Source organism: Triturus cristatus, chromosome 8, assembly GCF_964204655.1.
Source record: "Triturus cristatus chromosome 8, aTriCri1.1, whole genome shotgun sequence".
Taxonomy (NCBI): domain Eukaryota; kingdom Metazoa; phylum Chordata; class Amphibia; order Caudata; family Salamandridae; genus Triturus; species Triturus cristatus.
This window is the reverse complement of record NC_140591.1, coordinates 774,834,385-774,845,439: the sequence shown is the minus strand read 5'-3', so window position 1 is coordinate 774,845,439 and position 11,055 is coordinate 774,834,385. Positions and strand designations below refer to the sequence as shown.

Genomic DNA, 11,055 nt, shown 5'->3' with positions numbered 1-11,055 from the left:
TGGTCAGGACTGTCCAAAGTATCCTCTCTGGCCCCCTTGAATTTCTGTACGGATTTGGTCACCCAACCTGCACCAGAGCACCTGCCTAATGGTTAAACTTAGGGTGAATTATGCTAGTTTGTGGTTGCATTTAAAAGTTGTTAAAAACGAAAAACTTTAATCCCGGAACCCTCTGGTGGATTGATGATCAAGGCATCTAAAAAGAAGCTCCATTTTATGAACTGTTGTGTCTATTGGTGTGGGACTTACTCTGTTTGGTGCCGTTAAATGCTTTATAACAAGTTTTTGCCAAGCCGTACTGCTTTGTCGCAGCTATCCAGAGTTTAACTAAGGTTAAGAAAATGACACTAGACCCAGAGTGTTTCTGAGTGTACTCTGAGAAGGCCCCACACCCATTTCAGAATACACCCAGGGATCACATCTGGCCTCCAGTTTAATTCAGACTGCTCTGTGCCAAGCTACCAGGGGATTGAGCACAGGTTAATTTAGGGTTTGCTTGAGTTAGCCCTACAAGGATTGCAATGGATGCTGGACCAGGGCTCAGAATCAAGAAATAAGAATTTTACACCCTCTGTAAGGAGATGCAACTGCTTTGTTCTCATCCAATCTGGAGGGGGGGTCTAAATCCAATGAATTAAAAATATGTTACTCCCCAAAAGTTGCTATAAAAGACTAGTCTGCATTCACTCCTCAATCGAACGTACCAAGTAAGCGCTTTTACAGTGACAGCATCATTTTAAAGGCTGATTGAGGCAATTAGACTCCATGGTACAGATGAACCAGTCATTGGCAATGGAGTCTTCCACACCTACAGAGGAAACTTCCTGAGGACAGGAGTTGCAGAATACCAACTCCGCCCCCGTTCTATACATTCTCAGTTGGTCAATAAAATGGAAAAATCTGCACCAAGAACTCAACTGCTCCCAGTCACATTACTTTCAGTAGGCACTGCAGTATTTACCAGTCACCCAGAGACCATAACCCCTCCAGTCCCACAGGGACATTGCTGAATTGAAATCAGAGAGATGCAACACTGAAGACTAGATTGCAAAGTCCTGGTACAACCAGATGCCAGACCAATATACCAGTTGCTTTGAAACAATGCATATTGCTCTACAAGAGCACTTCGCACACCTTATGGAAAAAGGTCACCACCAACCACCTTCCTCCACTTCGAAAACAATGCAGTCTCCTCTACAGCCAGCCAGCCTGGAATTTGGTACAATGCTTCCTTTGTGTAGGTTTTTGCTCTTCAACTCAAAATCAAACCAAGTATTCAGGAATGCAAGACCAAGTCAAGCAGTTAGAATGGGAACACAGGAAATAGTTATGGTCTTGAGAACAAAACGTATGAGAACGTACTTGTGCCAGGGCATTCAATACAATGACTGTTTGGGGTGAAGCTAGTCACCAGCAATAAGGCAGACAGCATGCATGGGTTTACTGTTGAAACTGCTCAGCCACTAGGCAGACAAAATAAAGACACTGTTTTAAGTACCACTCTTACACAACACCAGAAAGATAAAATTGTATTTAATTTAAAGCTTTAAAAAAAATTTAACTGTACTAAAAAAAGTGCATTATGCAAGTGGTCAAGACAGAAGGGCCCTACAATTCCTGGACATCTTTTGGTTCAGCTGAAGATCCCTTGGCAGTCTTCTTGGGCAGAAGCTGGGCCTGTATGTTTGGTAGCACACCGCCTTCAGCAATGGTCACACCAGAAAACAGTTTGTTCAATTCCTCATCATTCCTGACCGCCAGCTGTAGATGTCGAGGAACAATTCTGGATTTTTTGTTGTCCCGGGCAGCATTTCCTGCCAGTTCCAGTACTTCTGCAGTGAGGTATTCCAGAACAGCAGCCAGGTACACTGGAGCCCCAGAGCCAACCCGCTCTGCATAGTTGCCTTTCTTCAGAAACCTGTGGATGCGGCCGACTGGAAACTGCAGACCAGCTCTGGAGGACCTAGTCTTGGGACCAGGCTTCTGCTTCACAATTTTCTTGCCACGTCCAGACATGTTCCTGACCTTTAAAGAGATTAACTGCAGTTAGACAAAAATTTTTAAAAAAAAGCAAAATAAGCTGCTTGTCTTAATGCCCAATTGTAGTACAACCACTGTGCCAAATGCCAAACTAATGCAGCAGAAGCAAATCAAGAAAAAGAGCCAAGTTAAAGAGTTTGAGAAACAGACCCAGATTATATTCTGGGTTACAACTAAGAACCTTAAATGCAATAAGGAGAAGACTGCATAAAGGTGCACACGTTCTGCTACTTGGCAAAGCTATCAAAAGGAAGATTACAAGCAACAAGCATCCAAAACTTTAATATAGTCCATTGAAAATGTGAGAACTTCAGCCTACTAGGCAATTTTAATATAAAGTATAATGAGCACAGCTGTGAAACCAACGATTTATCCGAACTTGGATCAGATGGCAACATTCCCTACACAGGAGCACACTATTGATCTAATTTGAAGGACAAGATTAGGCTTCGATAATGGGGCGGGAGAACACCAATTAAATCATCAAATCACTAGGTGGATCCCATTTACCATAATCCTACCTAGGAACACTATTCTCCCAAGGAATCTTTGAGAACTGGGTATATGCAGGTCTAAAATTACTAGATCAGCATTAAATCAATTCGAGAGAGCCCCTCAACTACACAAACATTGCAATATGTACATTTCTCAACAAGCAAATAAATTCAATATCTGGGTCAAAAATGCTTTGGATGCTAGAGAGGCCCAGAACAAAGTGTAAAATTTGAGAGGGCTTGTAGGATAAGGTAGGGAAGAGGGAAAGTCTTAGATTAAAAGCCCATCTCACCTTTTCCTGAGGAACAGTGAAGCCAACAACGAATTGGGTAAAACAGGTTGGTTTTAGATGCCTGCACAATTTAGAGAGCATTGACAACTTTACTAAATTATGTACGCACTCTTCTAGATTAGAACCCAGTACCACCTTTCCCCATCAGATTTGGATTCATAGATTGGAAGCTTTGGTAGTGCAGGATAATGCAGTAACATGGCTACATGTCCTACATAATTCTATTCCGTCTGTTATATCTGACCACTCATTGTCTAGGGAGGTTGAGTTCACCAGAATCTCTCATTTGTACCTCTCCATTTAGTGTCCCAGATACTTAGATTCTAGACTGTCACTGTCTTATGATGACACCTAGAGTTGTCCAAGTCACGGAAATAGCCATGGTGCCTAGGAACATCTACAACTCAAGTGCGATTCATGTGATGTGCAATAATGCACTTAGATTGAAGTTACAGTAATCGCCTTGGGGATAAGGAGTCGTAGCAAAGCACCCAGTTAGTGGCTCAAAGAGTGAAGATACACGAACCCCAGTGCCGATAGCTAAAGGCCTGGAAGAAATTGACTGAACTACAGCACATCAGATCTCTGGGTGAATTGATTTATTCAAAGACAATATGGAAGGCGATGCCCTTATTACCCAAGCAGAGTCATAAGTCAGTGATCCAGGCACCAATTTTATTACAATTGGACTGCTCTGCATCTGGAACTCCAGACAATCTATAATATGCCTTGAAAGACTTCAAAATTGGGCTGCCCAGCTTATAACAGGGAGGCAAAATTTGAATTCTGCTTCAGGAGCCAGGAAAGATTCACATTGACTATCTTTGAATCAGACTAAAGAAAACTGGGTTAGCTCTTCATGCCTTCCACAAAACTGGTCCTACGGGTATTTTGGATAAGCTAGCACAATACCAACCAAGAAAGGTTGATGTCAGTTCAAGAGAACAGCAGCTTCTTAAAGTTCCTAGATTCAAGCTGGGAGGTAGGTCTTTTTCCTATGCTGCTGTACAAGATAGTGAGAGTGCTTTCACCACTATATTGTATGGGTGCACTATACTCATGGTTGATATGCACCTCCACATATTACTATTGTTTGCAGTGTTTGATGATCATTAACATGTATCCAGTAGACTCATTCAACATTCATTAGTGAATTGTTATAGTGCGATTATGTATGTATCGTTATGCCTGCATATAGCGAGAGCAGGACAGTCTTATTACCACAATTTAACGTTTTCTAGGCCTAAGCACTGTAATGGTTTTTGCACCTCCTTGGCTTGGAGAATTAAATGCATGCTTTCAAGAAAAAATGTTATCCTACTGCAGGTATCAGAATGTGAACTCATTCTGAGATTGGAAAAAATACAAAGAATGCTATGAAGACAGTTGGAAGCGAGAAGGGAGGATGTCTCGTGTCTGGCTGGTCTGGGAAACAAGGTCGACTTGGTGAACAAAGAACTTTAACAGAGTATGAACCTCCCCACATAGATAAAGTTGCTATGGAAATTACCAGGATGAAGCTGAAAATCGAATTCTATATTGTATAATGCACAGGGACAGACCCCAGACTTCTGCTAGCATTCGGAGAGAAAGGAGCATCTTAGAACGAGCTCCTAGCCTTAAGCAATTTAACCCATTTGACGCAAGTACTTCTCAGGAAGTCAAAACATGCGGACACCTTTGGGACTAGCTGGAAGGGTATCGTCTCCTTTTAGTATAGTGTAGGGACAGGATGGTTTTATTTCTAATAAACAGATTTAGACTGCTTCCATCCTGAGTTGTATCAGGATACTGGGCTTTACAATTGTATTCTTGTTATGCCAAAATACTTATATTTGTAGAATCTGCTCTGTCTATGCTGGTTTTGCGATGTGTATACTTCCTATTATTCTTGACCTTATAAATTGACAAGCTGAAAGTCTGAGTCTGTGGTACTTTCATGCAGGATATTGACATCTTGTTAGGGAAGGGTTTCTTACCCCTCCACTTTTAGTAGGTGGATAAAAGACCATTGGCGCTAAATGTAAGGACGACAACAGAGGTGTCATTTAGCTTAACCAATAGGAAACAACCCACCCCTTGTTCTCAGGTTAGAAACGAAACACTTGAGATTTTGGAAGAATCTGGAAAATGTGACCAAGTCACCAGATTTAATTCAAATCAGTTGTATATTAGTATGGTACAACTTACCAGGAGGGTATCCTGGCACTTACAGGAGCTGCTTGTGCCAAGCCAGGGTTGGAGCTAGAACACAAGAACTGAGAAAGCAGCTCTGATGTGGAGGGACAGGTCGTTCCAGGCTTTAGGAACAGTTTTGTGTCACTTTATAAGTCACCATCAACAAGAGCCCATGCAATGAGAGTTCTCATGGTCCCAGTAACTAGAGTGGTCTCGGAGTACATCAAGGGGTGCTTCCATGCAAACTAGACCTGCTGCACCCTTTGTTGGCCTGTATGCCAACACCAAGAGTCACACCTGGCACTTGATTTTGGAGTCCCACCTCAAGATTATACCCCTTTCACCTCAGCACCCATTTTAGGGCCCACTCGCTTGCAAAGCCAGCCTATGTTGTTAGACCATGCTCCCTTCCATTTGGACTTGAAATATTCATCCTTAGACCAGACGTTTATGATAGAACAGTCAAGCGTTAGAAGAGTGGTTTAACACATTGGGATGAACTCTGCCAGAACGGTTTCTTAGAACTGCTTGGTGGCACTGACTGTAGTCAGTCTCTGCCCTTCGCATGGTTCCAGACAGCTACTGGAATCCAGGCAGATGGAGCGAGTGCCAGTCTACGCTGTTAATTCCTCTGCAAGGAATTCCTGCCAGCCCAGTCAGGGGTGGGTCTCACTGCCACATCTACTCGAGCTGCTCACAGCAGGCAACTGGAATCCTCGCTTTTCAGCACCGTCATCCAGCAATAGGATCATCATTGTGGCAAGGACTGCACTCGTAGGTCAGACAGCATGGGTGCATTTATGTGTTTTGGCCTGTCGGCTCACCCCTTACCATTCCACTTGATACAAGAACTGAAAGTGGCAAGTTTGTTTTGAAGCGTTTAGTGGAAAATAGCTTAAAAAGAAAAACCACCACAAGAATTGCAGGACAAGACCAGAAAGCGGGAGGAAAAAAAAAAAAAAGTGAGCCATTCACTCGGACAGAGGAAACTTGAGCTCTTATGGGTTGGCAAGGACTGATGTGGCACCTGCAGAAATTAAGGGCTACACACCAGAAATTTCCCACTGTCCGAAGTGAGAAACTACAGATTGGTGTAAAGAAAATTTAGCATATGCAGCCCGAGAGGGCGCGCATCTAAAATCGGTACTTAAAATTCTCGGGGCTGCTTGCCCACTCTGCACCAAAAACCCTGCAAGAAGCAAATTTGATTGGCCACTACCAGATCGTAGCTAGCTACAGACAGTTTTGGTAAAGCTAGCCCTGCTTGATGTGTTCTCCCTGTGACAGGTTGCAGCCCGCTAATCAATGTTGAACCCCACTAGGGTGGGAGTGGGGCAACTGTAACGTCTTCAGAACGTACATCTAAGAAGTTAGCTTATAATAGAGTGGCACACCTACAACCACTTTATTCCCATTCTGGAAGACTTAATGAGCTACATTTTATTAGACGCCACCCTATGAAGTTAAAACCGTTTGTCGATTAGCTTAATCTCGATGGCGCTACAATGAGCAATCGTTTCCTTTAGACCTCACTCCACCTTGGCTCAGGGATGTTGATCCCAGTATGAGGAGAACAGCCCCTTGAAGTGCATTTGCCATGTAATATGCTAGGATTAGCTACATGGGTTGGTCGAGCCTGTACAGCTTTGGAGTAATAACCTTTATTAGGAAACTGCCCACAAGAGGCAGTGTCAAACCAGAGCTGCAATACAAACGAGCATGTGATTGGGCTGCACCACAAGGACCACCACAGCAGTCCTGGGGAAGGGGGGGGGGGGGTTGCCATATAACCCACTGGAAGTCTATAACTTTGCTACATCTGCTTCCTTGGTGATATCTGGCCCACATTGTGCATGTTTCATCTCACTTTCCACCAATGGTGGTCATACTTGTCTGTGCCCGGTCCCGTATCCACATTAGAGTGGGCTGTGCTCCAGTTTAGGTGAGGTGGTCATCTTCTCTTTTCTCTTAACTGGGATAAGAGCAGGAAAGTAAAATATCCACCACTCCTACTCCGCAAGCATTAGCTGCAACTTATTCCCTCACCCCCCTCCACTACAGATCCCATTTGTAGTGACCCAAGACTGGACTCACAGTTTTAGTAAGGCACAACAGGCAGCCAGATTACCTGAAGGTCTTTTAATCACATGAAGCGTGCAGCAGCTCTTCCTAAGGGGCAGTCCACATTGAATTAATTCATTACTTGCTTTGCTGGCCTTACAGCTCACAGGCCAGCGAGTGCAAGCTTCAGAAGCTTACTTCGAAGTGTAAAACTAACCTTCCCTAGTCCAACTAACTAAAACTCCTCAGGCTGTAATGCACTCAAAGTTCAGCCTTACAATTCGCCATACTTTGGCCTGGTAACCTGCCCAACTCCATTCTCAAACGTTGTGGGGTACTAGGAGCCTCCTTACCCCATATCCCCCCCTCGCAGGCCTATAGAAAGCTACCCACAACAAACATGGTTTAGCTACAGACTCCACGCCCCATTTAAGCTACATCTTGGGCCTACTCTTGCAGGAGTAAAGTTTCGAAATAAACTTCAAAAGAAATTCATATGTAGTCATAGTATGGTACTTATTTCAGTAGTCTTAACCCCTCCCGAGGATACTTTAACCTTTTGTTTAAGCAGAGACTAGATACCCTACAGTGAAATAGGGCCGCAATTTCTGCAGCTCTAATAGTTCAACCAGACAAGCTGTAGGAGGGGGGGCAAGAGAAATTGAACATGGCTGAAGACTTCACCGTTTGAGCAGTAGCTAGCTTGTGCTCATCACGGACACACCGCTGCTGGAGTCCTAACACTGTGGCTGCGAATCCGTACAAGGTGCAGTTTCTGTGGGTGGAAAACTGAGGTGACAAGTATCATTGCCACAACAAAGGGACTGCTGCCCAAAATGCTTAGCAATGGACTGAAATAGCAATGTCCAGCAGTTACTGGCCAGGACTAGCACTTTAGGAGGACCAGCTAGTGGCTCCAACCCTGGTTTCTGCATAGACCAAGGCTAGCATGCAATTAAGAGGACTGCCAGAAAATAAACTAGAAGCCATCGTATTTTTTGGAAGCACTATTGTGCATCACCTGGGAGCTAGGAAGGACCAATAAAAAGCACAAATAAGCAGCGCTTTTCCTGCAATTAAGTACCACAGCAGCATTTCAGGTGGGCGTTCAACGAGCATCTGCACCAGCTGAAATGTGATGAAAGCCATCAGTTACGAGTAACAAACTGGTAATTGGAAGGGACATGCTGGCCAAGTACTGACAGAGGCATTTTCAAAGGAGGTGGAACCGGAAACGGAACTGAAAGGAGAAAAAGCAAATACTCAGGAGGATATTAAAGGAAAAAGGTTTAAGATCATCCTTTCCTGATTAAAGATCGGAACCCAGATACAATGGGACTGCCGAGCAGAATGCAGTTAAGCATTCCTCCATTTCTACCTGGCAAACAATGTAACAATTAACACCCAAATCCATACAGGAGACACAGCTGCACCAATACCCGCCAACCACTAGCTAAAAAGCCCCATATGACACTATAAAATTCCTTGGTCTCGTTCACACCTTGCTCAACTAAAAAAAAAAAAAAAAAAAAAAACCACACACACACACACACACACACACACACACTATATAAGTGGGAAAAGCCAGACCCCCACCTAATGGCTACGTACTTCACCCACCTAACCTACTAGCCAGCAATCAAGTGATTAACGAAATTTTACTAACAGTACAATCTTATCATAAATTAACATTTTAAAACACGTTAAGCAGCTCAAAAATAAAGAGACCTATATCGTCAAAGCCCAACTACATGAAAAGGGCCAGCGCCTTACCTTTTACTTGCAATTACACCAAAGATTGCAACTTCAAGTGCCTCCTGCCTGCTCTAACCCGGACACGCTCCTTTTAAACCTTCCCAAGACCGGCTCCCACCTGCTCCAGCGCCCATTAATGCTGATTGCTGTCACCTGTGTCTTCCTCGCGCTCCCTCGCCCTCACACATATTCACTTACCAGGAAACGGAACTGGAATCGTCATTGTAAGGCAAACAATGTGCTTGTAATATGTCAACGGTCCTGCCGGTCGCAGTTACGGGGCCAACATATTTCTTGGAGAAAACAGAGGCTTCTTGATTTCAAGGGTTAATAAACAATTCGTCTCAATTTAGGAGGTCAGAAGTGGACAGAACAAAGACAAAGAAAGTGCTGTTTGGAACTTTTTTTATTCTGACCTCCCTTAAATCAGCACAGTGGCATTTCAATGGAGTTTCAGAGCTTATTTTATATTTGTATTTACTTGCATATTACTCAAAATATTACTGACTGTGATTTAATGGAATTTCATGAAACACAAAGTCACTGAAAAGCATCTCCCTTTCCTGATATTCCACTTTACAACACTATGCATTCTGGGACTTGCAGTCTTCATTTTAATTATCTCTTTTGAAGTAGAGTTCGCCCTACTTGACCCAGTAGGCGTCTGTTCATGTGCCACTAACACCCAAGGCAACACCTTTTTGAAATTACCTAATTATGGGTGTGAAAAATTGGGTTCTCTGTTAGGGAGTGGGGTTGAGCCCTTCTCAAGCAACAGACACAATCTTTTTCAGGGGGAAACACAAAACGTCACAAAATTAACCTGGGTTTAACCCTCTGGTAGCTTGGCACAAAGCAGTCAGGCTTAACTGCGAGGCAATGTGTAAAGTATTTATGCATTACTTAAACAGTAATAAAGTTAAAACACAACAAAGATCCCACACCAATTTAAAAAAAACATAGCGTAACATTTTATTCATTATTTGACACCACAACAACAAAAATCTAATTATTAAAACCAGAGATATGCAATTTTGAAGATCTAGCTGAAAATAGTGCCTAGAAGCAAAAAGCACCAACTGTGGTTATCTGGTGACACCGTACTGGACTAACAGTCACAAGTTCAGGCCGACGGCGATGAAACGCGGGCCACTTACAGGGACCATGTTAGGAGGCTTAGAATTGTATCTTATGTCCTGGGTGCGGGGTGTTGCACCGTGGCGGATCCAAGGACTGATGCGTGGTACGCGTTGAGTTGCGTCACTTGGCATCAGTTCCTATGGGGAGCTAAGATGTGAGATCCTGCATCGTGTTTCATTGCTTTGTGGCAGTTTTGATAAGGAATTACAACGGCTGCGTTGGGTTGCATCGCGGTTCGTCCATTCTGATGGGGACCACAGCTGGGCTGGCAGAATATCTTTTATCTCCACTTACAAGGGTCCAGGACTGGGGACGCACCACTTGGGGAGTTAGGACCAGAGTCCAGGTGCAGGGTTCAAGGGTGTTGGGGCACTTGGATTCACTCTGGTGGTCCTGGGTTCAAGGTGTAGGTCCAGTCCTTCTTCCCCAGGCAGCAGAGCAGTTCTTCTTGCAGGCAAAGGACAGGGCAGCAAAGCAGCTGGTCAGTCCTTCTTGCATCAGGGCATCAGGGAAGCAGAACAGCCGGGAAGTCGTTCTTGCAGCAGGGCAGCAGAGCAGTCCTTCTTGTGAGTCTTCCACAGGTCCAAGTGATCTGAAAAGTTGGGTCTGCGGGTCCAATATTTATACCTTGGGCCCACTTTGAAGTGTAAGAAGCTTCTGGAGTACTCTCCACCCCCCCCTCCCCCCAGGGTGTCTTGAATATCCTGCCTCCCTGCCCTGTTCCCAGTCGGTCTGGGGCCGCAATCAGCTAGTATGAAGTGCAAGTGTGGTAAGTGTCAGCTTGCCCCCTCATTAAGCCGGGATGGCCCATCCTGCCAACCCCCAGACCCTTTATTGTGATACTGTCTGGGAGGAATGCACAAAGGCAAACTGCGAACAACACTTAGTCATGTGACCCAGGAAAAGGCTGCAGGCACCACATGGTTAAGACAAGAAAATGCCAATTTTCTAAAAGTATCAAAATCAAAGACTGGGCACTCTGTATTCCAACAGGACCTGGGTAATTAAGGCCATATGTGCAAAAAAAATTCCAGTAGGAATTACTAAGGAATATTTCAAAATACTTCTGAAGGGGCTGACTCAATGGCCCTGCT

The 11,055-nt window shown here is 44.2% G+C and overlaps 1 protein-coding gene across 1 annotated transcript; it reads right to left on the bottom strand.

The window, feature by feature from the left end:
• Nucleotides 1-1,517: 1,517 nt before the first annotated feature.
• On the bottom strand, nucleotides 1,518-8,966 carry LOC146805079 (histone H2A, embryonic-like). Its single transcript, XM_085620465.1, has 2 exons — nucleotides 8,840-8,966; nucleotides 1,518-2,025 (listed from the first exon to the last, which is right to left on the bottom strand). The coding sequence occupies exon 2, from the start codon at nucleotides 2,014-2,016 to the stop codon at nucleotides 1,609-1,611; it is 408 nt and encodes a 135-aa protein (XP_085476591.1). The 5' UTR covers nucleotides 2,017-2,025; nucleotides 8,840-8,966; the 3' UTR covers nucleotides 1,518-1,608.
• Nucleotides 8,967-11,055: the final 2,089 nt, after the last annotated feature.

Coding starts and splice junctions, on each gene's coding strand:
- LOC146805079 (XM_085620465.1), bottom strand. CDS start 2,016: ATGTCTGGACGTGGCAAGAAAATTGTGAAGCAGAAGCCTGGTCCCAAG.